Source organism: Mobula hypostoma, chromosome 4, assembly GCF_963921235.1.
Source record: "Mobula hypostoma chromosome 4, sMobHyp1.1, whole genome shotgun sequence".
Classification (NCBI taxonomy): Eukaryota; Metazoa; Chordata; class Chondrichthyes; order Myliobatiformes; family Myliobatidae; genus Mobula; species Mobula hypostoma.
The window spans coordinates 122,344,887-122,372,533 of record NC_086100.1 but is presented as its reverse complement, the minus strand read 5'-3'; the positions used below and the strand labels follow the sequence as shown (position 1 = coordinate 122,372,533).

Sequence of the window (27,647 nt, the reverse complement as noted above, 5' to 3'; positions counted from 1 at the left end):
AAGTCTGAAAACACATTTAACGTTTCAGAAACAGTTCTTCCTCGCTGCCAGCAGATCTTTGAATGGACAAATGAACACTACCTCACTACTTTTTCATATTTTTTGCACAACTTATTCAATTTAATTTTCTTTTTTATATATGCAGTACTTACTGTAATTTATAGTTTTTATTATTATGTAATACAATCTACAACAAATTTCATGACATATGCCAGTAATCATGGCTGATCTATGCTCTTCCTCTATGTCATTTCCCTATACCCCTGTATTCAAAAGTTTAAAGTAAATTTATTATCAAAGTACATAATGTCATCATATACTGTCCTGAGATTCATTTTCTTGTGGGCATTCACAGCAGAACAAAGAAATACAATAGATCAATGAAAAACTACGTAAACAAAGATGCACAAACAACCAATGAGTAAAAGAAGATGAACTATGCAAATACAAAAATAATAATAAATAAGTAAATAATACTGAGAATAGTCATAGTCATACTTTATTGATCCCGGGGGAAATTGGTTTTCGTTACAGTTGCATCGTAAATAATTAAATAGTAATAAAACCATAAATAGTTAAATAGTAATATGTAAATTATGCCTGGAAATAAGTCCAGGACCAGCCTATTGGCTCAGGGTGTCTGACCCTCCAAGGGAGGAGTTGTAAAGTTTGATGGCCACAGGCAGGAGTGACTTCCTATGGCGCTCTGTGTTTTATCTCGGTGGAATGAGTCTCTGGCTGAATGTACTTCTGTGCCCAACCAGTACATTATGTAGTGGATGGGAGACATTGTCCAAGATGGCATGCGTTGTAGAGGGCTTGAGTTGTAGAGTCCTTGAAAGTGTGTCCATAGGTTATGGAATCTGTTTAGTGTTGAGGTGAGTGAAGTTATCTACACTGGTTCAGGAACCTAATGGTTGAAGGATAATAACTGTTTCTAACCTGGTGCTGTGAGACTTAAACCTCTTGTACCTCCTTTCTAATGGAAGCAGAAATAAGAGAGCCTGGCCTAGATGGTGGGGGTCCTTGACAATGGATGCTGTTTTCTTGTGGCAATGCTCCTTGTAGATGTGTTGAATTGAAGGGAGGGATTTGCCTGTGATGCACTCTGTTGTGTCCACCACCTTTTGTAGGCTTTGCTGTTCTTGGGCATTCGTGTTTACATACCAGGCCATGATGCAAGCAGTTGTTGTAATGTGAACAAGGTCACCAGAGAGACACAGCTATAGATAGGAAGTAGTCTTTTATTCGACAAAAGGAGTAACAGCAGGCATCATCTTGAAACCCTTTCAGAAAAAGAGGCCCATTTGACCCAACATTACATGACATTTTATATGCTAAAGATCAAAGGACAATTCTATATTTACAATGTATCTACAATGCTTCCTTTGAATTACATATAACTTTCACACCTGCTTCTTTGCACCCACGCTCCAAACAACCAAAATAAATATTAATCCACATTGTCTGATTTTTCAATTAACAGTTCTAGGAAGCTATTGTCCATAGCTGCATTTTAAATTTTATATGTATTCCATGTTCAGGTCTAAAGATTGGTGGCTGAAGTTAGTTGCTGGAGTTAATATTTTGCTACATACCCAAAGTCCAGAATATGCTTTAACACCAGCTAGGATACTCTCCACTGTGCATCTCATTCCGCCGAGATGCAACACTGAGCGTCATAGGAAGTCATTCCTGCCTGTGGGCATCAAACTTTGCAACTCCTCCCTTGGAGGGTCAGACACCCTGAGCCAATAGGCTGGTCCTGGACTTACTTCCATCTGGCATAATTTACATATTATTTAATTATTTATGGTTTTATATTGCTATATTTATACTCTATTCTTGGTTGGTGCAACTGTAATGAAACCCAATTTCCCTCGGGATCAATAAAGTACGTATGTCTATCTATCTATCTGTAGAAGTTTCTCAAAATTTTCGATAACATGCTGAACCTGCGCAAATTTCTGTGAAAGTAAAAGCACTGCCAGGCCTTCTTTGTTATGGCACTTGTATGCTGGTCCCAGGATAGACCCTCGTATACGATAACATCAAGGAAGTTAAAGTTATTGACCTTGGTCACCATCAAATCCCCTAGTGAGCACTGGCTCATGGGCCCCCGGTTTCTTCCTCTTGTAGTCAATAATCAGCTCTTTGATTTTGTTGTTTGGAATTGTCCATGTGGCTAACAATGAGGAAGAATGCATTGCAGGAGCATAAATATTTCTGGTCATTTGGGTAGAAAAATGGCAAAATCATATTTTAAGCCAATTCTGATGAAGAGTTTTTGACCTTAAACACAAGGTCTGTTTCTCTTCCCACAGATGCTGCCTAATCTGCTGATTATTTCCAGCATTTTCTGTTTTTATTTTAGATTCCCAGCATCTGCATTTTTTTCCTTTAATCTAGATCCATGTGAGGTAATGCATTTGAGGAGCTGCAACAGGACAAGAAACCCACAATAACCAGGACGATATTGACTGGTGCAGAGGAAGAAAGGGAGTATATACCCACAGATCTTTGAAGGTAGCAGATCATGTCAATAAAATAGTTAATTAGGCATGCTACTTGCTTACCTGCATTAGCTGAACCACAGAATATAAGTGTAACAATGTTGTGCCAGAAATACGTACAACAAAAGTTTGACAACAGCTTAAATTTTACATACGTTGTCAGTCACCACATGACAGGAAAGATGTGATTGTAGTGGAGGGGGTGTAATAAAGTACTGTGAGCACTGGAAAATTACACCTCTAATAAAGATTGAATGTACAGCTTGTTTTCCTTGTGAATTGAGAATCTTACCCGAGGTAGATTAAGTTAGGTGAGGGTCTTAGAACAGCTGCCTGAAAAGGAGCTGGAGGCGAACATTATCACATTTATGTATTACCTCAATGGTCGTCGTTAATCCCGTCACCCCTAATGAGGCTTAGGTTGCTGACAACAGCTCACCAGAATCCTTTGGCCTGGATCAGTCTTTCAAGTTGTCCCCAGGTGTAACCGATCTTCAAGGATCCTTCCTCTCCCAGGGATGAGGTCTTTGGAGCTCCTGTTACTGTTTCTGTAGCTCTGGGTTGTTTTTGGATGGGGTTGCTAGCCCCATGCCCAACCCTTCTCATTTCACAGCCAGGCTGTGCTTGGTGGAATTATATTACTAAGAAGGATATTTGAAAATTTAAGGTCAGAAAGGCTACAGATCTAGTTCTAGAAAATGGATTAAGCCAGACAGTTCTTTCCCAATTCATGCAGATACAGACATTTGCATGATCTCCTTTTGTGTTGTCTGTTTTACCCACTCTTACTCCAAAGCAGATGTCCTTGCATATTAAACTCCATTCGCTTAATCTCTTCCTACCTCTTCTATTATTTAGTCTTTTACCAACACTGCTTACAATAGAGTCAATCCTTACATCACAGGCATGCTGAGATGTATGGGTTTATGTCCATTTGTAAATAAATGTGTATACATTAACAAAGGTTGATTCACAAACTGGTTTCTAGTACCAGTCGCTGTTCTGAGGAAATTGAGCTACTTGCAATTAAATGCTGTTCATATTACCTGCACTGGGAGTTTACTGCTGTCTGCATCACCTTGGAGTGAATGCCAAGGTCGCACTGGGAGAGCTTCACAATATCATCAGCTCTCCACCAAACAAGCATCCAAATGGTCTCTTCATAATTTTAGGAGACTTCGGTCATGTTAATCTGCAGAACATTTTACCCCAATTCCACCAACACGTCACCATGGCCACTAGGAGAACAAATAGGTTGGACTATGTCATTACAAACAGACGCAGAACTTACAAAGCCATCTCACACCCTCATCTTGGCCTCTCTGGCTACATCTTAATCCTAGGCCATACCATTGCTGTATGGCCTAATGAGGCAATCTCTATGCTCCAGGATAGTTTGAATGGACTAATTGGCAGATGTTCAAGGAGGCTGCCACAGACAGAGAGGACACAGACCTCAAGGAATATGCCTCATCTGTCATCAGCTACATCAGTAAGTGTGTAGATGCCATGGGTATCTCAAGGGTGGTCATCTCGCAGTCCAACCAGAACCCCTGCCTGAATGCAGAGATGCTCTCCTACTAAAAGCCCAGGATGCTGCCTTCAAATCCAATGATGAAATAGCTCTCAGAGCAGCCAGGAGAAACCTCATCTTAGGCATCAAGAGGGATCATTACCAGTGTGTTCTGGAATTTTTTTGCACTTTTATAACAGCAGCATATGTTAAAAAGGACCCTGCAGAGAGTCAACTCCCGTATGGCGACCGGGCCAGACAACATCTCGGACTGAGTACTCAGGAAGTGGGCACACCAACTCACTGATGTCTTCAAGAACATCTTCAACACATCACTCGGCCAGGTTACTGTCCTCACATGCTTCAAATCAAGCACCATCATTCCTGTACCAAAGAACACAATACCTTCAGAACTAAATTTCTCCCACCCAGTGGTACTGACGCCAGTCAACCTGAAGTGCTTTGAACAACTGAAAATGGCACGTATCAAAAACTATATTCCTGCCACAGTGGACATTCATCAATATGCTTACTGGCAGATCTACTCTACGACAGATGACGTAAGATCTGTCATGCACTTGGCCCTGACACACCTGGAAAACAAGGACACTAATCTTAGATTGCTGTTTCTGGATTTCAGTTTGGCATTCAACACTATTGTCCCGTAGACCTTATTCCTGCTCCGTAGTCTTAAGTACACCACTGTGCAACAGCGTTTTAGACTTCCTAACCAACAGACCTCAGATAATCAGGATGCACGTCTGTGCTTCCTTCCCCATCATCCTTAACACGGGTGACCCCAGGACTGTGTGCCGGGCCCATTGCTGTACACTCTGCTTGCACATGACTGCATGGCCCAACACCCGAGCAATTACATTGTCAAGTTCGCCAATGACATGACAGTGGTGGGGCTCATCTCCAACAACAATGAGAAGGCCTACAGAGAAGAGGTGGAAGAGCTTGAGGCCTGGTGCCCGGCAAATAACCTCTTCTTTAATTTAAACAAGACAAAGGGGATGATTTTTGACTTCAGGAGAACTCGCACCACTCAACAACCCGCCCCCTCCCCTTTTCATCAGCTGCACAGCAGTGAAAATTGCAAGCAGTTTCCTGGATGTGTACATGACACACAACCTCTCATAGTCCCAGACCACGTCTACACTGTCAAGAAAACTCATCAACACCTCTACTTTTTGTGGAGGCTGAAGAAAGCGGGACTTTGTACATCCATGTTCACATCATGCTACAGATGCGCAGTAGAGAGCATCCTGACAAGCTACATCACTGAGTGGTCTGGAAACTGCACTGTGACGGACAGGAGGGCTCTGCAACAGGTAGTCAAAACTTCCCAAACCATCACAGGCACCAGCCTACCTACCATCAAGGACATTTATGCAGAAAGGTACTGGAAAAAGGCCGGAAACATCATGAGGGATCCCACCACCCTGCTCACGGACTGTTGGTCTCCTTCCATCAGGGTGGAGGCTACATAGCCAGAACCACCAGACTCAGAAACAGTTACTTTCTGCAAGCAGTAAAACTGATTAACGCATCTACCCACAAACTCCACCACTACTTTATTATTTCCTGTCAATTACCTTGTGTAGAGCCTCATGTCACTATATGAATGTACAATCAATCTATTTATATAAACTATCATGTATTTATATACTTTTTTAAAAATTATTGTGACTTTTATCTTTCATGTTTTTATTGTGCTGCATCAGCTCCGGAGTAACAATTGTTTTGTTTTCCTTTACACTTTTGTACAGAAATGACATTAAACAATCTTGAATCTTTCTGTTCATCACTTGTTACTAATAAATATGGTAAACAGTTATGCTTCAATATTGATTTTTGTTGGACACCTAAATCACATCTTGCCAATTTGAGTACCTCTACTTCCTGTTTTTGTCACAGCCATTTTCCTAAGCTAGTCATAATTTGCCTTTAGTTCCACAAGTTTCAAATTTGACTGAGTCTCATTTAGGGAATATGAGCTTTCAGGTTATTGTACTGGCAATCTTGATATTAGCATTTATTTCCATGCAATTGTATTTTGTAATATTTCCTGTAAATGAAATAAAACCTAAAATAAATATATAATGAGTCTGTGGGTAATCTGATTAGGGGGTTTAAGTTATGTAGTTTATTCTTAAATTATAAATAAAAAACAGATATTGAACATAAAAATGTATACAAAAATATTTTAATTTGGCTCTTTTTAAGTAAGTGTGCACCTATGCAGTGTTTGTGTATATATAAAATATAGTTGACCATTGAATGTATATAGAAATTAGACAACAGTTCTCCAAACCAAGATGTTCAATGTTGAAGTGCTTCATAATGCACTATATATTTCTTGCTTTTGAATCACATGAAAATGTATCGATTATTTATATTTCTAAATCTGGAGCAACCAAAATATAGCTGACATGAGAAAAGCACAAGAGATTCCGCAGATGCTGGAAATCCAAAGCAACACGCACAAAATGCTGGAGGAACTCAGCAGGTCAGGTAGCGTCTATGGAAATGAATAAACAGTCGACATTTCAGGCCGAGACCCTTCAACAGGACCTTCATCAAGCATTTCATCTGTCCTGCTGAAGCATTTTGGCCTGAAACGTCGACTGTTTATTCACATCCCTAGACGCTGCCTCGCCTGCTGACTTTCTCAAGTGTTTTGTCTGTCTTGCATGGGAAAAGCGCTGAGTTTTGTGATTAAGGTTGATTGTTCTTCAGCTCAAATCAAAACTATGTTCAACAGGGAGTTGAAGTCACCTAAATTGAAAAGGTAAATTAAGTGCAATAATTGTTATTTGAAGGATGAAGACATTTGCTCTGACAGCATCGCCAGTCATTATTGTAGCCTCAATTACATTGCAATTTTTGAACTGATAATCATGTGCCACTGCATAATATTGGTGGATCCAGATTTCAGAGTAGCATGACTGAAGCAAATTCTGATAGTATAAGATTATGTGATTGCACACCAGATGGTGATAGTTTAAAATTTTTACAGGAAGGTATGCCGACTAATCAATGTTTGGTACACTGTCAAAGGAAACTCTCTTGCAGAGGATCACCTGTCAAATAGTCTTTAATTCCTTTTCAAATGTAATCAATTAACATTTTCCCAAATACAGTAGATTCCAATTAATTGGGACATATTAGGACCAGTACATTTTGACCCAATTAAGTGGCTGCCCCAATTAGCCAAAGTTTCATGGAAACAGTTAAAAAGGTATAAAAAAGACAAGCTACCATTCAACTGAGTAACAAATAATGTATTCAGTGGAAATACAGAACAGATTAGAACGCTGTCCAATACTACTACAAAACTTTAAAGCTGTGTATTAGTTCCTAAGAATTTATGCTGTACACTGCCATGTTCTTTTGATCGACTGTAAATGAACAAAATCAGTGCAGACATATAGTGTAAATAATGGACTACCTTCATACAATGCTGTTGATTGCATCCTCCAAAACTTCATTTTCATTGTAACATTTAAGATGATTGCCAGTACCTTCAAATTTTACTACTTGCTGAAAAAGTGGAATTGTTTCATGTTCACTCCTGGCCATTTCTGGCATCTTTAAGCCTGAATGTTTGAAACTGCAGTGAGTAAAACAGTTCTGGATTGTCGTTTTGCTTATTTCTCGCCATCTGGGTTTGAGGATATTGCACAGGGCAATACCATAGTTTCAACTGCACGGCACAGTAACACAGCAATTAATACAGCGGCCTCAAAGTTCCAATTTGATCCTGAACTTGGGTGGTGTCAGTGTGGAGTCAGCATTTTTCCTTACATGACTATGAATTTTTGTCTTGTGTTCCACTTTCATTCCACATCTCACAGATATGCCAGTAGTTTAATTAGCTGCCGTAAGTTATCCTTTAATTGACTATTATGAAGTATTCCTTAGAGATGAGTGGCAAGAGAATCACACTATCTGGCTATGTGGGATGCAATAGGTGGTGGGCGACACAGAGAAAAAGAAAAGGAGAATGATGGGATTGTTCTGCTGGAACCAGCATGGATCCAGTTGGGCCTATTGTGCTGTACTAACTATTCCCTGTAAAGCCACCTTACCAGAGATCTATTGGAATTAAATTGTGAAATCTCAATGTGTTCCTGTAACTTCCATCAATAACCATTTTAAATGATAATTCTACAATGCAATAGTACATTTTTTAAATGTTTAATTCAATTTTCCAAACATCTTATATATGCCCAGATCTTTTTGAAATAGATACACCAAATGACTCAATCACAAACTTTTAAACCATCTCACAGTAGTAACTTATAAAATTAATGCATAAAATCAATTATACCTTGCAGGAAGACTAGTAGCATTTCATAATTTTTGCTGCTAGATCATATAGGTCATATCTTTGAGCAAGTCCTTCTTCATAGGATCCACTCGCTAGCTCCTTTCTCATCTATATTCTGACCCTTTACAATATCATTTACCTCTATCTCTTCCTCCCCCAGCCCCCCCCCGCCCCCGTTTTCAATTCTGGGTAAAACTTAGCTTTGTTTTCAGTTGAATATTATGATGATCAAATCCATGAGCTTAGTAATTCTATGCTGTGTCAGCTTCATCATGTGTTATTGATGTTATTACAAGCTGTTTGCATTTGTGACCATGGGATGTGGACTTTAAAGAGATACAGATAGAATATGATTTTGTTCTAGCAATTCCTACTGGCTTTAGAACGAGTGTTGTAAGTGTAAAAGAAGGGAGAGAGGGTGCTTCCAAGGAGAGGCTGATGGAAAACAATAAACACTGGAGACATCTTCGTGGATAAGGTGTTCATAGAGACCATCCAAGTCTATACAACCAGCCTCGCTTGACTTGACACCAAGGAGCAATACCACATGAATGTGGTGTATGAATGTTTGTCCTTTCAGGGAGCTTACAATGCTGGCGAATCCTCATTCCCACTCTGTCTGCTCACATGGGCTATTGAGAAAAGTACATTAAGTATTCCCTTCCTGAATATATAGCCTGAAAAATTTGTGAGGTGTGACATCGATCAACAAGAGAAACCTGGAGTAATCTGCAAACTAAGAAGCTGAGAATGGCTATGACCTTTATCTCCATAAGCTAAGTAACCCAAGCACAATGTGTGAACCTATATATGAGGTTGCAGGAAGCTACAAATCTTTGTGTAGAATTCTTTTGATGACCCCCTAGCCTGCATAGATGCATCTCTTTAGTTATGAGGATGAGTCTCTAAATTTTGTGACTGCCTCTGGTATTTCAGATGCAAGTATATTCTGTGATCTTTGTATGAATATGTACACCAAATCGCATCTTGGGTCTCTTTGTTTAGCAAGTTTTTGGGGCACCAGCCCAATATTGTAGTTTACTATGCAGTATGGTTATACATTAGAGATATTTATTTCTGTGCCTAATTTCTCGATGTTAAGAAAGAGGTTGTGCAGCAGCTTTTGAAAAGGATTAAGATAGTTAAGCTCCTGTGGTCAATGGGATAATCACCAGGTTACTACTGGAAGCGAGGGAAGAGATTGCACTGCCTTTGATGATGATCTTTGCATCCTCAATAGCCACAGAAGTAGTGCAGGGTAGATGGAAGGTGGTAAATGTCACTCCTTTGTTTAAAAGAAGTAATAGGTATAACCCTGGGAATTATAGACCATTGAGTCTTACGTCAGTGGTGGGCAAACTGTTGGAGAAGATTCTTAGAGGCAGGACTTACGAGCATTTGAAGAAGCATAAGGATAGTCATCATGGCTTTGTGAGGATATGCGTCATGCCTCACGAACCTGATTGAATTCTTCAAGGAAATGACAAAGAGTTCAGTCAGACTCGTGAGTAAAACAAATTGATGAAGATAGAGCATGGTGTTGTATGGAGTTTAGGAAAGCATTTCACAAGGTTTCCCATGGTTGCCTCATTCAGAAAGTCAGGAGGCATGAGATCGATCGAAACTTGGCTGCATGAATTCAGAGTTGGCTTGCCTACAGAAGGCAGAGGGTGATAATAGATGGAACATTTTCTGCCTGGAAGTAAGTGACCAATGGTGTTCAGCAGAGACTTGTTCTCGGACCCTTGCTCTTTGTGATTTTTATAAATGACTTGGATGAGGAAGTGAAAGTGTGTTAGTAAGTTGTGAGATGACATTGTTGTGGATTGTGTAGAAGGTTGTTGTAGGTTACATTGGGACATTGATAGGATGCAAAGTGGCAGATGGAGCTCATTCCAGAAAAGTCTGCAATGATTTAATTTGGAGGGTCAAACTTGAAGGCAAAATACAGGGTTATGGCAGGTTTCTTAATGGTGTGGGATTCACATCTATAGATCCCTCAAAGTTGCGGTACAAGTTGAAAAGGTGATTAAGGCATATGGTATGTTGTGTTGGCCTTCATTTGTGAAGTTACTGAGTTCAAGAGCTGTGAAGTAATGTTGCAGCTCTATAAAACTCTGGTTAGACCACATTTGGTCACCTCATTACAAGAAGTATATGGAAGCTTTAGAGTGGCTGCAGAGGAGATTTACCAGGATGCTGCCTGATTTAGGGAGTATACCTTATGAGGATAAGTTGAGTGAACTAGGGCTTTTCACTTTATCAAAAAGAAGGATGAGAGGTGATTTGACAAAGGTGTACAAGATGATAAGAGGCATAGATAGAGTGAACAGTCAGAGACCTTTTCCCCGGATGGAAATAACTAACATGAGGGGGCGTAACTTTAATGTGTTTGGAAGAAAGTATAGGGGGGCATAACAGAGGTAGGGATGCTCTGCCAAGGGTGATGGTAGAGGCAGATACATTAGGGGCATTTAAGAGACTCTTAGATAGCCAAATGCATGAAAGAATAATGGGAGGGAAGGGTTAGATTGATTGTAGAACAGGAAAAAAAGTCGGTGTAACATTGAGCTCCAAAGGGCCTGTACTGTGCTGTATTGTTCTATGTTCTGTGTTCTAATGACTGAATATAATTTGGAACTTAATTCAGATTATAGTCTTTATATCTATGTATAACAATTTATACTGAAGTAACTGACTAATCAATGGTACTAATTGCTTACATTAACAGATCATTGTATTTAAACATTCAAAAGTTAATTTATTATCAAAGCATATATCCATATACAACTTGAAATTTGTATTCTCCAGATAGCCACGAAAACATAAAGAATATGGAAGTCATTCTGAGAGGAACATCAAACCACCCCCCACACAAAACCGAACGGCATCCCAATCATCAACCCCCCCCAAAAAACCCTCCCCCACACAACATTGACCACCCCAAAAAAAAACCCTCTCCCGCACAAATAACTTAACAGAACACAACAGAACATCAGCCCCCAAATACCCTCCCTTTATTTTATGTATTGATCTTAAATAGATGTACTCAGAAGTGTGAAAATAAACATTGTGATCTGAAACATTGTCCCTATGCACTTAATGGATCTAATGCATTTTTTTGTTGAAACATTGAAAAGATTTTTGTCTCAGAAAGTACTGTATGTGTGTGAAAATGTCTTCTGGTCCCAAAGTAATGTTTTTGACTTCTGCGTTAGAAGTTTCAATGTCATGTAGCAACTTTATTTTGGCTCCAATTTTATATAATATGTGTTGGCAAATTGTTTAGTTCAAGTCAAAAAGATGTTTGAAATACAAATCAAAGAAATATTTCCTCATGTTTTAATTAATAGAATTAGCATCTTTGTTGGTAATTTGATTTTCACTTCATTATTTAGTTCTCAACCGATAATGCTCCTATTTTAAAATATTTTGAATATCATAATGTACAGGTTTACATTTAGACTGAATATTCAGAGATTGAATATTTAAGCTCCCTCATCTTTGAAGTTTCAAGCATGAACTATAATTAATGAGAAACCTAGTGCAATACTAGCTATTTAAATATTAAAATTTTCTAAGGATCACTTTTGATTAATCATCTTTATGAAATTCCAGGTGTCTAATATTTGCAGTACTGAGGTTAAGCTAAAATTGTTGTTCACAAAGAAGAGTAGCTAGTTACTGCATGTCTTCATTTTTGCCAGTAATTAAATTTTAAGCAAAACTTAATGGGTATATTCCTGTGGCAACTAACAAAGAGTTTTTGCTACAATGTGTTTAACTGTAGTTTAAAATGTGTTCTTGTTAGAATTCCCCTGCACCCAGAACAGTTGTGCAGCTGGAAAGCTTTGAAATCCATTGTGTTCACCAGTGGAATTAGTCTACATCCTCAATGCCATTTTAGTGTCATATTTATTTTGTTATGCCCAACTTGACTCAGCCTCCAACATAATTTGCTGATTTCTTTTTGTGCACAGATTGCTCGACGATACATCAAGGATTGGCTTGAAAGAAAGAAGCCACCGTTTGGTGCTATTAGCAGCTGTGTGCTCCTTATGATCATATATTCAACATTTTGTGATACTTTCTCCAATCCGAAAATTGACCTAGATACCTTTAGCCTTATATTAATTGTTTTTATAAGTAAGTAACAAACAATATTCAATAAGGATTCATAATATTCATTTTTAATTGCAAGTAGATCATTGTTAGCTATAGAAGATTAGATCACACAATAAGTTCTAAGAAACTAATCGCCTAAGTATATGGTGGGTCAATATTATAGCTTTAGTATTCTGATGTCACTTTCATTGAGCACAACTATGAACCATGATGTTAAAAAAGAATCAGAAGTAATTTTGATAGGTTAATTTTATTTTGCTTATAAATGGTATATAATGGGTGATAGTACTCCTTTTCCAATGTACAGAAAGTCCCTCACTCTCATTGCAGCTCTGGAAAGCCATATACATTATAACCAGAGAAACCAAAACATATTTTCTTCACTACATTTTTAGGTTTTCTTGTTATGTGTCAGCATAGATGATGAAATTCATCATTGCTTTCTGAGGAAAATAAAGTTTTAAGACAAATCCTTAAAAACGGCATAAAGTTCATGGATCTCCTGGCAGCTGTGAAACTTGATTTCTTGTAAGCTTCTGAAACGTATATGCAGAAATTCAAAATTCTCCAAAGCAAACCATCTTCTTCATCATCATCGTCTCCCAGATCAGATTGTTATACATGTTAATTGTAAGTTGCACACTGCTTTGTTCAGATGCCTACTACCAAACTCCTGAAGTAGACATTCTATTTTGAGCTTACTGTAAGAGACAGAGGAACAGATCTAAAGATGTTCTCAAAGCCGCCTTGAAAAAGAAGAGCATTCCAACCAACTCATAGAAACCCGATCTCTGAACCATTCAAAATGAAGGAGAACCCTAGAGAGTTTTTAGAAGCCCAGAGTAAATTTAGAGGAGCGTATCAACTCCCAAGCACCCCATCCACTCATCCTATCAAACATCTTGTGTCCCAGTTGTGGCAGAGTCTGGAGATACCACATTACTTACCTCAGCCATCTTAGAACCCACAGAACTAGAGAGAAAGAAGGTCATCCTCAATCCCAAGGGACTGTCTAGGAAGAATAGATTTCACAGCTAGTTATAACCCCTATTACCAAGTTTTATATATTCATGATAACCTTGTAAACAGCCTGAAATCAGTTCACTATAATTCTGAACTCAGTCTGAACTAAATATTTTGAAGGTCATTTGTGTTTGAAGATTACAATAGCCTATGTCAAAAACACTAGTATTCAAATAAGTTTCCAGCAATTTTTACTTAAAATTTTATTCTGTAACATTGTGTTTTTGGTTTTGAATTGAGTGTAGTCTTTGGACATAATTGTTATAAGATTTCAGCTTCTGATATAAATTACTTTTAATACTAGAAGTTAGACAGTTTAGGGCAAATAAATGAAACTGATGTTTCATATAGCAGTGGTTCTAATTAACTGGTGGCTATGCTTTCTTTATGTAAGCTCTTTGATATTACTAGTTTAATTGTTTTTTTCATTATATTGTAAAGTCAGCTTTGGCTCAAACGAGCTTTAGGCAGTAACAGAACGAGGCGAGGTAGGTTTACCTGTGTTAATTGGGGAAAGGAAGTATGTGTCTGAGGCCGGTGTTATGTGCTCGGTGTCAGAGTCTTCCAGCCTCCCAGACGGCCATATCTGCACCCGCTGTGTCGAGCTGCAGCTCCTAAGGGACCGCGTTAGGGAACTGGAGTTGCAGCTGGATGATCTTTTTCTGGTCAGGGAGAGTGAGGAGGTGATAGAAAGGAGTTATAGGCAGGTGGTCACACGAGAGACAGACAAGTGGGTAACAGTCAGGAGAGGGAAGGAGAAGAGTCGGGTACTAGAGAGTACCCCTGTGGCTGTCCCCCTGAACAATAAGTACTCCTGTTTGAGTACTGTTGGGGGAGACAGCCTACCTGGGGGAAGCAACAGTAGCCATGCCTCTGGCACAGAGTCCAGCCCTGTGGCTCAGAAGGGTAGGGAAAAGAAGAGGAAGGCAGTAGTGATAGGGGACTCTATAGTTAGGAGGTCAGACAGATGATTCTGTGGACGCAGGAAAGAAACTCAGATGGTAGTTTGCCTCTCAGATGTCGGAGTCCGGGATGTTTCAGATGGTGTCAATGATATCCTACAGCCAGAGGTCGTGGTACTTATTGGTACCAATGACATAGGTAGAAAAAGGGAAGAGGTCCTGAAAACAGACTACAGGGAGTTAGGAAGGAAGCTGAGAAGCAGGACCGCAAAGGTAGTAATCTGGGGATTACTGCCTGTGCCACATGACAATGAGTATAGGGATAGAATGAGGTGGAGGATAAATGTGTGACTGAGGGATTGGGGCAGGGATTCAGATTTCTAGATCATTGGGACCTCTTTTGGGGCAGGTGTGACCTATACAAAAAGGACGGGTTGCACTTGAATCCCAGGGGGACCAATATCCTGGCGAGGAGGTTTGCTAAAGCTACTGGGGAGGGATTAAACTAGAATTGTTGGGAGGTGGGAACCAAACTGAAGAGACTGGGGAAGAGGCAGTTGGTTCACAAATAGAGAAAGCTAGAAGACAGTGTGTGAGGGAGGACAGGCAGGTGATAGAGAAGGGACACGCTCAGACCGACGGTTTGAGATGTGTCTATTTTAACGCAAGGAGTATTGTGAACAAAGCAGATGAGCTTAGAGCGTGGATCAGTACTTAGAGCTATGATGTGGTGGCCATTACAGAGACTTGGATGGCTCAGGGACAGGAATGGTTACTTCAAGTGCCTGGTTTCAGATGTTTCAGAAAGGACAGGGAGGGAGGCAAAAGAGGTAGGAGTGTGGCACTGTTGATCAGAGACAGTGTCACGGCTGCAGAAAAGGTGGACATCATGGAGGGATTGTCTACGGAGTCTCTGTGAGTGGAGGTTAGGAACAGGAAGGGGTCAATAACTCTACTGGGTGTTTTTTATAGGCCGCCCAATAGTAATAGGGCTATCGAGGAGCAGATAGGGAAACAGATCCTGAAAAGGTGTAATAATGACAGAGTTGTTGTGGTGGGAGATTTTAATTTCCCAAATATCGATTGGCATCTCCCTAGAGCAAGGGGTTTAGATGGGGTAGAGTTTGTTAGGTGTGTTCAGGAAGGTTTCTTGGCACAATATGTAGATAAGCCTAAAAGAGGAGAGACTGTACTTGATTTGGTATTGGAAAATGAACCTGGTCAGGTGTCAGATCTCTCAGTGGGAGAACATTTTGGAGATAGTGATCATAATTTTATCTCCTTTTCAATAGCATTGGAGAGAGATAGGAATAAACAAGTTAGAAAAACATTTAATTGGAGTAAGGGGAATTATGAGGCTATCAGGCAGGAACTTGGAAGCTTAAATTGGGAACAGATGTTTTCAGAAAGGTACGGAAGAAATGTGGCAAACATTCAGGGGATATTTGTGTGGAGTTCTGCATAGGTACGTTCCAATGAGACAGGGAAGTTATGGTAGGGTACAGGAACCGTGGTGTACAAAGGCTGTAGTAAATCTAGTCAAGAAGAAAAGAAAAGCTTATGAAAGGTTCAGAGAGCTAGGTAATGTCAGAGATCTAGAAGATTATAAGGCTAGCAGGAAGGAGCTTAAGAAGGAAATTAGGAGAACCAGAAGGGGCCATGAGAAGGCCTTAAAGTGTGTATCGAACCGGAGGAAATAGCAGAGGTACTTAATGAATACTTTACTTCAGTATTCACTATGGAAAAGAATCTTGGTGATTGTAGTGATGACTTGCAGCAGACTGAAAAGCTTGAGCAAGTAGATATTAAGAAAGAGGATGTGCTGGAGCTTTTGGAAAGCATCAAGTTGGATAAGTCGCCAGAACCAGATGACATGTACCCCAGGCTACTGTGGGAGGCAAGGGAGGAGATTGCTGAGCCTCTGGCGATGATCTTTGCATCATCAATGGGGACAGGAGAGGTTCCGGAGGATTGGAGGGTTGCGGATGTTGTTCCTTTATTCAAGAAAGGGAGTAGAGATAGCCCAGGAAATTATAGACCAGTGAGTCTTACTTCAGTGGTTGGTAAATTGAGAGAGAAGATCCTGAGAGGCAGGATTTATGAACATTTGGAGAGGCATAATACGATTAGGAATACTCAGCATGGCCTTGTCAAGGGCAGGTCATGCCTTACAAGCCTGATTGAATTTTCTGAGGATGTGACTAAACACATTGATGAAGGAAGTGCAGTAGATGTAGTGTATATGGATGTCAGCAAGGCATTTGATAAGGTACCACATGCAAGGCTTATTGAGAAAGTAAGGAGGCATGGGATCCAAGGGGACATTGCTTTGTGGATCCAGAACTGGCTTGCCCACAGAAGGCAAAAAGTGGTTGTAGACGGGTCATATTCTGCATGGAGGTCGGTGACCAGTGGTGTGCCTCAGGGATCTGTTCTGGGACCCTTACTCTTTGTGATTTTTATAAATGACTTGAATGAGGAAGTGGAGGGATGGGTTAGTAAGTTTTGCTGATGACACAAAGGTTGGGGGTGTTGTGGATAGTGTGGAGGGCTGTCAAAGGTTACAGTGGGACATTGATAGGATGCAAAACTGGGCTGAGAAGTGGCAGATGGAGTTAACCCGAATAAGTGTGAGGTGGTTCATTTTGGTCTGTCAAATATGATGGCAGAATATAGTATTAATGGTAAGACTCTTGGCAGTATGGAGGATCAGAGGGATCTTGGGGTCCAAGTCCATAGGACCCTCAAAGCAGCTGCACAGGTTGACTCTGTGGTTAAGAAGGCATACAGTGTATTGGCCTTCATCAATCGTGGAATTGAATTTAGGAGCCGAGAGGTAATGTTGTAGCTATATAGGACCCTGGTCGACCCCACTGGAGTACTGTGCTCAGTTCTGGTCGCCTCGCTACAGGAAGGATGTGGAAACCATAGAAAGGGTGGAGAGGAGATTTGCAAGGATGTTGCCTGGATTGGGGAGCATGCCTTATGAAAACAGGTTGAGTGAACTCGGCCTATTCTCCTTGGAGCAACGGAGGATGAGAGGTGACCTGATAGAGGTGTATAAGATGATGAGAGGCATTGAGCATGTGGATAATCAGAGGCTTTTTCCCAGGGCTGAAATGGCTGCCACAAGAGGGCACAGGTTTATGGTGCTTGGGAGTAAGTACAGAGGAGATGTCAGGGGTAAATTTTTTACGCAGAGAGTAGTGAGTGCGCGGAATGGGCTGCCAGCAACGGTGGTGGAGGCAGATACAATAGGGTCTTTTAAGAGACTTTTGGATAGGTACATGGAGCTTAGAAAAATGGAGGGCTATGGGTAAGCCTGGTAATTTCTAAGGTAGGGACATGTTCGGCACAACTTTGTGGGTCGAAGGGCCTGTATTATGCTGTAGGTTTTCTATGTTTCTATGTTTGAAATTGTAGAGTGGACCATTATCATGTTGTCTAATATTCATATAAGGAACTCGCAGTTTTAATAAAATTGCAAATAATAATGATAACTTAATTGTTAATATTGTGCATGAAAATTTATACTTTGTTAAAAGTCTTACAAAAAGGTTAAAATGCTGAAAATATTAAACAGTATAATATGAATTTATGTTAATAGTTGTTCAGTTTCTCATTCTAATTGCATAGCAGATCGCATGCACATTGAAAATAATTGCAGTTTTGAACAATATTAAATATTATTTCCTTTTTTCTTTTAGTATTTTCCCTTCAGCTGAGTTTCATGTTTTTAACATTTTTCATCACTACAAGGTGGGTTATTTTTCTTTGAGTACATTTCTATTTGCAAATAGAATACAGTTAATATAAAATGTGTAATTTGAAAATATCATCACTTTGTCCTGTTGGGTGAAAATATCAATGGACTAGCTGACAGAAAGATGACAGATAGAATTCAGTCTGAAATTTTAGGTAATACTCTCAGGTGAACAAATTAGACGTTGGTTTGCACAACAACAGTAGGATACTGAGGCCTGTATAGAAACATAGGTAGACACAGCTTTGAGTCATGGAAATTATACTCTTTATTTCCTTGTCTTTTTCTATTAAAGTTAACAACTTACATTTTCACAGAAAACACTTTCCCAATATTTAGCCCTCTTATTTAAAATATCAGCATCTGTGTAAAGTCAGCTAAATGCTAGAAACACTCAGCAGGTCAAATAGCATCTATGGAAAGAGAAAGAGAATTAATATTTTGTGTCAAAGACTCTTCTTGTGGATGAAAAGTGTTTAAACTCATCACTTACTCGAATTGAGGCTTCCTCAAAAAAACTTCAATAAATTTATCAGACATGATTTCTCCTTCATGGAGCCATTCTGACCCTGCTTGAAATGTGCTGCTATTAATTCCTTGCTAATTTATTCTAACATTTGCCAATAATTGTTAGTGATAATCGTCCACTTTTTACATAAAACATAGGATAGTACAGGACAGCGGCAGGCCATTCAGCCCACAATGTTGTGCCAAACCAGCTAAAAAGCAAATCAAAAACACCCAAATACTAATCCCTCCTAGCTATACCATGTCCATATCCCTCCATCCTCCTTGCATCCATGTGCCTATCCAAATGTTTCTTAAAAGCCTCTAATGTATTTGCCTCTACCACCATACCAGGCAGTGCATTCCAGGCATCCACCACTCTCTGAGTGGAAAACTTGCTCCTCACAACCCCTTTGAACCTACCCCCTCTCACCTTCAGTGCATGCCCTCTGGTATTAGACATTTCACCCCTGGGAAACAGATACTGCCTGTCTACTCTATCCATGCCTCTCATCATCTTATAAACCTCTATCAGATCACCCCTTAGCGTCCACCGTTCCAGAGAAAACACCCCAAGTTTATCCAAACTCTCATGATACCACATGCCCTTTAAACCACGTTGCATCCTGGTAAACGTCTTCTGTACTCTCTCCAAAGCCTCAATATCCTTCCTGTAGTGGGGGCGATCAGAAATGTACACAACACTCCAGATATAGCCTGACCAGGGTTGTTATAAAATTGCAACATAATCTCTTGACTTTTGAACTCAATGCCTCGGCTAATAAAAGTAACCATTCCATAAGCCTTCTTAACCACCTTGTCGACCTGTGTAGCCACTTTCAAGGAGCTATGAACTTGGATCACAAGATCTCTCTGCTCAGCAACACTGTTAAGGACTTTGCCTTTAACAGTGTACTGTCTCCTTACATTTGCCCTACCAAGATGCAGCACCTCAGATTTATCCGTGTTCAACTCCATCTGCCATTTCTCTGCAACTGATCTATACCGCAGATTTACTAATCCACCCATCTACATTTTCATCGATATACATCATAAACAGTAGAGGTCCCAGCACAGATCCCTGTGGAACACCACTAATTGCAGACCTCCAGATCAAATAAGTCCTTTCAACCACTACCCTTTGTCTTCCATGCACAAGCTGTTTCTGAATCCAAACAGCCAATTCGCTACAGATCCCATGCATCTTAATCTTCTGGATTAGCCTCCCATGAGAGACTTTGGCAAGCAGCTTACTAAAATCCACATAGACATCATCCACTGCCCTTCTCTCATCAATCTCTCTCGTCACCCTGCCAAAAAACTCAATGGAGTTGGTAAAATACAACCTGTCCCACTCATCCTATGCTAGCCCTGCCTAATTAGGCCATGGATTCCCAAATGTTCATTTATCCTACTCCTAAGAATTTCCTCCAGCAATTTCCCTACAACTGACGTGAGACTCACCGGTCTATAGTTCCCAGGATTTTCCCTTGTTCCCTTCTTAGATAGAGGTACAACATTAGCCATTCACCAGTCCTCTGGGACCTCACCTGTGGCTAGAGAGCACACAAGGAGGTCAAGGCCCCAGCAATCTCGTCTCTTACTTCCTTCAATAACCTGGGGGTAAATCCCATCAGGACATGGGGACTTATCCACCTTAATACTCATTAGGAGGTCCAACAGTTCCTCCCCCTTGACCTCTAAATGCCCTAATGCATTTATACACTCAGCACTGATCTCCTGGCCCTCCATACTCTTCTTGGTAAATATTGAAGCAAAGTATTCGTTAAGAACCTCATTCGCATTCTCCACATCCAAGTAAATGTTCCCGCCTTTATTCTTGAGTGGTCCCACCCTCTCTCTAGTTATCCTCCTCCTCTTAATGTACTGCATGTATTTTGATCCCCTTCCTCTTTGAATAGGGTTGTTACATTAGCAGTCTTCTAATCCTTTGGTACTTCTCAGAATCTCATGATGTTTACAAGATTATCTGGGCCAGGAAAATAATCAGCCTTTTGCCCCAGTAATTTGACTGATACTATTTCTGTATAATTAATTTTCTGCTGGAATGCTTTAGGGTTAGTTGGATGCTTGTATTATCTTCTACTGTAAAGACCAGTGCCAAATACATAATTAGCTCCTCAGACGCTTCTTTGTTCCCCATAACTATTTCCCTGGTTACATTGTCAAGGGGCATATGTTCTTTTAGACTTCTGTCTTCCTTTAAAACAGTCAACGAAACTTTTATTGTCCTAATACTCTTCATCTGTTGCCCTCATGATTTATTTTCTTTATTATTTTTGTTCTTGTTTGCTGGATCCTGAATTTATCCCAGCCTTCAGATCTACCATTTACTTCAGCCTAATTATATGTTTTCTCTTTCAGCTTAATACACTCTTTAAATTTCTTGGGTAATAATGGTTGGTTAATACCTCCTTACTGGGATATGTCTCCTTTAATATCTGCGACTTCTTATCTCCTGTATTTCCTGGTCGATTACTGTATTTCCCAGTCTTCTTTAGCCAATACTATTGTCTTGTAATTGTCTTCATTTAAGTTAAACACAATTGCTTCTGACCCAAGTTTCTTACTCTGAAACTGAATACAAAAACTGAAGACATGATGGTTGATTTCCTTCAGAGTACCAAATAAGGAAGGTAGAACAATATAAAACATATGCATATGGTTCAGGTCACAACATCATAGGAAGAATTTGAAAATGCTGAAATGCACACAGAAGAAATTTCTAAGAAATTTTCTAGGAATTTGAGCTAGGAGGAAATATCAGAGAAGAAGGAGTTGTCCTCTGTAAAAGAGAGAAGGCTGGGGAAGGTTTAATGGAATTATATCATAATATGAGAAACCATAAAAAGTGGATAGAAATTACATTTCCTTTAAAAGGCAGATGAGTAGAACGTATAGATTTGGTAAGGAAAATTAGAATGGAATTGAGAGGAAATGTGTTTACCCAGAGGATGATGGCAATCTTGATCTCATTGCCTGAAACAATGAAGACTGAATAGTCCACACACACACACACACACAACAGTACTTGAATGAGCACTTGATATCTATATACTACTAAAACTCTCATGCTCTGTTTGTCTGTTTGTGACCTCCAATTAGCGCAAACGGTGCATTATAGCCACTTCTTTTCGGCTCAATCGAATTAATATGCACTAACTTACAGAATGCAGGCAAAGTTCAGGGTTATATATTCATATAAAATTGCTCACTTGCCAAAAATCAGCAGGCTCGCTTTCACCCGAAACCCGATCAGCCATCGTGGAAACTAGGATGCGACAGCCCGATGCATGCGCACGGCCAGCCTCAGCAGCAAAACCTACCGGAGCAAAAGGTCAGGGCAGCTCTATTTCGAGACACCCATCAACCCTTTGCTGCAGTCAGAGGACAGCGGTGACTATATCACGTCCATTTAGGAGAGCACCAACCACATCATCAAGAATAATCAGCATCCTTTGGTGTTAGTGCTTCATATCATCTATCCAGCATTAGGGTAAAATAAATGGTCAGCCTAATTATGCCGCATGGAAAGGGAAGGGGTACACAAGAGATGACGCCAAACGTTGTCGGGTAGCGGCAAGGAGAGGGAGAGAACAAGAATCGGATGAGGCCAGGGCCTCACGACTCCAGGATCAAAGGGTCAGGACAAAAAAAGATGAGAGAATAAGAGACAGAGGGGGAGAGGCATGCACGTCTCCAGGATCAGAGACAAACAACAAACAGCAGAAGATCTGAAGAGAGGCGGAATGAAAGGGCTGCACGTCTCCAGAATGACAAAAACAGGCATAGAAGGAGGAGAGAGGAAGAGACAAAGGAGCTGAGAAATTCACATTTCCAGGATCAAAGACAAAGAACAAACAGCAGAAGAGATGAAGAGATGGGGGATGAAAGGACTGCACGTCTCCAGAATGACAATGAGAGGCACAAGGGTGGCAGAGCAACACTCACAACACGCTGGAGGAACTCAGCAGGTCGGGCAGCATCCGTGGAAATGATCAGTCAACATTTTGGGCTGGAACCCTTCGTCAGGACTGTAGAGGGAGGAGGCAGAGGCCCTATAAAAGAGGTGGGGGGAGGGTGAGAAGGAGAAGGCTGGTAGGTGCCAGGTGAAAAACCAATAAGGGGAAAGATAAAGGGGTGGGGGAGGGGAAGCAGCGAGGGGATAGGCAGGAAAGGTGAAGAAGGAATGGGGAAAGCACAATGGGTAGTAGAAGGAACCATGAGGGAGGTGATAGGCAGCTGGAGGAGGGGGCAGAGTGAAACAGGGATGGGGGAAGGGAGGGGGAGGGAATTACCGGAAGTTGGAGAATTCAGTGTTTATGCCCAGGGTTTGGATATATGAGGTGTTGCCCCTCCAACCTGAGTTTAGCGTCATCCTGGCAGCAGAGGAGGCCATGTATGGACAAATCTGAATGGGAATGTGAAGCGGAATTGAAGTGGGTGGCAACCGGGAGATCCTGTCTGTTGTGGTGGACGGAGCAGAGGTGCTCAACGAAGTGGTCCCCCAATCTGCGTTGGGTTTCACCGATGTAGAGAAGGCCGCACCGGGAGCACTGGATGCAATAGATGACCCCAACAGACTCACAAGTGAAGTGTTGCCTCACCTGGAAGGACTGTTTGGGGCTCTGAATGGTGGCAAGAGAGAAGGTGTAGGGACAGGTGTAGCACTTACGCTTACAGGGATAAGTGCCGGGTGGGAGATCTGTGGGGAGGGACGTGTGGACCAGGGAGTTGCAGAGGGAACGATCCCTGTGGAAAGCAGAGAGGGGTGGAGAGGGAAAGATGCGTTTAGTGGTGGGGTCCTGTTGAAGGTGGCGGAAGTTGCGGAGGATAATGTGCTGGATCCGGAGGCTGGTGGGGTGGTAGGTGAGGACAAGGGGAACTCTGGAGGAGATGCGGGTGAGGGCATCATTGATGATGGCAGAAGGGAAACCATGATCCTTAAAGAAAGAGGACATTTGAGATGTCCTGGATGGCAGATAAACCAGAAATGATGCTATCAAAACTGTCCTTTGTTAAACGAAGAGGAGCTATATTTGCTTTGCTACACGACATTCTTCTTTAATAAACTGAGGTTTTCTACTTCAGTTTCCAAAGCAAAGCAATACCAATAGCATTCAGGAAAGTTTAATGTTCATTCGGGTCATATCAGACTGCTCTACCCTTCTCTCAAAGGGTGCCCCAACGGGTCACCCCGTTGTCTAGTATTAACTATAAGGCAAGAGACATAAACAGGAATGTAAAATTTGGTTAGGCAACTCTTATTTTGGCTAGTATGGGTAAAATAGGCCAGATTAATTTTTTTCTTGTATATTCCCATTCTTCTTTTATATTTCCATAAAAATTCACTGTAACAATTCATTAAAGTAGATGCGTTTTCTATTTCTCTTTTAGAAAAAAGTCTGGTTTTACACCTGCGGATACAGTTGCCATTATGTTCTGTTCCACGCATAAATCACTGACTCTTGGTAAGTAAATCCAATTTTAGAAATGGCAATGTCAGCAGTACAATCAGTCCTTAAATGTTATTCTTGTTTCCATAATTCAAAAATTATTGATAATAACCAATTCAGTCAGCACAATTATTATTAAGCAAGATAGAATTAACAAAATACACTGGTAATGTTGAGATCTGTCAGTGTTATCTGTAGTGCATAATTATTGATTGATATTGTATTGAATACAGAATGTTCTAGTTCTTGCAGCTTGCTTGCCAAACGTTATAGCTGGAGTATTTTTAAGGAGGTCAGCCTTCACCTGGAATTTACCTCGTATCACAGAGTTGCGTTAATTATGCAGTCTGGATGGGTGAATGTGATAATCTTGATAGAATTTAGCAGAAGATTTTCAGATCATTAGCAGCTTTTGTTAAGCATTCCATAAGCAAACTTACAGCTACAGCTTCCCATTTTGAACTACAGCTCAGAGGTATTTCATTGACCACAAGGTTTCTTGGGGGTTCTGCTGTTATCAAGGTAATATTGCAATATGTCCTACTTGCAGGTAATGAGGAAATATATTGGAGAACCAATAATCTGAAATGTCTGCAGTTCAAAAGTATTCATCCCCTTTGCTCAGTACTTAATTGAGCACCTCTCGCAGCTATTGCCGCTAGTAGTCTTTTTGGATAAGTCTCTGTTAGCTTTGCACAATGTGATGGAGTAAGACTTGCCCATTCCTTCTTGCAAAATTGCTCAAGCTGTGCCAGGTTAGTTGGGGAACAGCAGTGGACACCAATCTTGAGGACTTGCCAGAGATGTTCGATCAGGTTAAGATCAGAACTCTGATCAGGTTAAGATCAGAACTCTGACTGGGCCACTTGAGGATATCAAATGTCTTCATTTGAAGCCACTCCGTGGTTGCTCTGGCAATGTACTTTGGATCATTGTTCTACTGAAAGACGAATTTCCTCCACAGTTTAAGCTTTCTGGCTAGCAAGTTTTTTTTATTATCCAGAATCTCTCTGTATTTAGCAGCATTCATCTTCTCATCAATCCTGACCAGACTTCCAGTCCCCGCTGCTGAAAACCACCCTGATAGCATGATGCTGCCTCCACCATTGTTTACGATAGGAACACAGGCAAACTATTGATAAAGTTTGAAATACATGGCTACAGTGAATTCCTTGCATCAGTTTCCTGAACTCAGCCAGCTTTAGCTATTTCATTATTGGTCTTTCAGCATCTCGATTAAAAGTTAGCGACATATTCTGAAGATTGCACAATGCTCAAATAATGTGGAACTTCCAGGATTTTCAATCTTGGGTTTATAAACGCTACAATGGATTATAGAAATGTAAGACGATTTGCAGTTCCAACAAAAGAGGGCTTAACTGTCTTCCCTTTGGTATTTAACAGTGTTAACATAATCAAAAACCTCCCTATCAACCATGTCAAATCCAAAGTAACAAGCCACATAAGTATTGTGCCTACATGAACCAGTTAAGAAATTGGGTTTACCCACAACAAAATGTACCTGAATGACAGAACCTGTCCCATCAATAACAAATACACCAAATGGGATTGTGTCAGTATATTGTCTATGACTGGATGAATGTCACTGCAACAATTGAGAGGCTTTCACTTCATCCAGACAAAAATGGCTGACTTGGTTAGCACCATTTTAATCATGCACTCCTTCCACTGCTGGTGCTATCATGTTTTGCATCTATTTATCAAAGATTTTTCAGTAGCAGTTTTCAATTTCTCCTAAACTTGTGACATCTGCCCTCTGAAACAACTAGGATGCCAATTACTTTACTTTACTTTATACTTTATTGTCGCCAAACAATTGATACTAGAGCTTACAACCATCACAGCGATATTTGATTTTGCTCTTCGTGCTCCCTGGAGTATAAATCGATAGTAAATATTAAAAATTTAAATTATAAATCATAAATAGAAAAGGGAAAGTAAGGTAGTGCAAAAAAACCTAGAGGCAGGTCCAGATATTTGGAGGGTATGGCCCAGATCCGGGTCAGGATCCGTTCAGCAGTCTTATCACAGTTGGAAAGAAGCTGTTCCAATGACATGGGAATCTCCAATTCACACATCATCCTGATTTGGAAATAAATTACAGTTCATTCATATTTGTTGAATCGTGATTCTGGAATCCCATTCCATTACGATACTATGTGAGCACCTTCACCACATGGATTATCATGGCTGTCCGGAAAAAATAGTGGTGGGGAATAAAAGCTTTCCAGCAACAGTCATAAGCCCACAAATAAATGTGAAAAATAAAGAACTCCAGTAACAATGTCATTCAAGTGTTATTATGAGATTACAACACCCATATCCATCCTCTTGTATGTCAAATTGACTGTAGCTGCTTAATAGATTTCCAGTTGCTCAGAGTTTTTGTTCCATGCCTTGGTTGAATGTAAACTTAACACTGGAAGCACATGAGGCTGCTAAGCAGGATGTAAGCCCATGGTATTACAAGGAAGTTACTAGCACGGATAGAAGATTGCCTGACTGGCAGAGGGCAAAGAGTAGAAATAAAGGGGGCCTATTCTGGTTGGCTGCAAATGAATAGTGATGTTCTGCAAGGGCCGGTGTTGGGACCACATCTTTTCACGTTATATATCAGTGATTTGGATGGATGAACTGATGGCTTTGTGGCCAGGTTTGTGGACAATACAAAGGTAGATAGAGAGGCAGGTAGTGTTGAGGAAGCAGGGAGTCTGCAGCAGGACTTGGATAGATTAGGAGAATGGAAAAAGAAGTGGCAGGTGGAGTATAGTGTAGGGAAGTGTATGCTCATGCACTTTGCTAGAAGAAATAAAGGTGTAGACTATTTCTAAACAGGGGGCAAAATCAGAAATCAAAAGTGCAAAAGGACTTGGGAGTCCTCATGCAGGATTCTCCAAAGGTTAACTTACCTGTTTAGTCATTGGTAACAAAGGCAAATGCAATTTTGGCATTCACTTCAAAAGAACTAGAATATAAAAGAAAGGATGTGCTGGCATTTAAGAGGGTCATGAGAATGATCCCAGGAATGAAAGTGTGAGGACCATTTGATGGCTCTGGGCTCATACTCACTGGAAATTAGAAAAATGAGGGGGGATCTCATCGAAAAGCCTAGGGAGAGTGGATGTGGAAAAGATGTTGCCTATAGTGGAGGAGTCTAGGACCAGAGGGTGCAGCCTCAGAATATAATTATGTTTCTTCAGAACATAGATGAGGAATTTCTTTAGCCACAGGGTGGTGAATCTGTGGAATTCATTGCCAGAGATGGCTGTAGAAGCTGAGTCATTGGGTATATTTAAAGTGGAAGTTGTTGGGTTCTTGATTATCAGAATCAGGTTTATTATCACTGGCATGTGTCACGAAATTTGTTAACTTAGCCGCAGCAGTTCAATGCAATACATAATATAGAAGAAAATAAATAAATAAATCGGTTACAATATACTTATAGTGAATAGGTTAAAATCAGTGCA

At 40.5% G+C, this 27,647-nt stretch overlaps 1 protein-coding gene across 1 annotated transcript in view; it reads left to right on the top strand.

Moving 5' to 3' along the window:
- Positions 1–27,647, top strand: part of slc10a7 (solute carrier family 10 member 7) — a 225,734-nt gene that overhangs the window by 176,905 nt on the left and 21,182 nt on the right. The window contains exons 8-10 of the mRNA XM_063045038.1: positions 12,343–12,508; positions 18,120–18,171; positions 24,101–24,174. Of these exons, the coding sequence (XP_062901108.1) occupies positions 12,343–12,508; positions 18,120–18,171; positions 24,101–24,174 (292 nt within the window). The remainder of the gene's footprint in view (positions 1–12,342; positions 12,509–18,119; positions 18,172–24,100; positions 24,175–27,647) is intronic.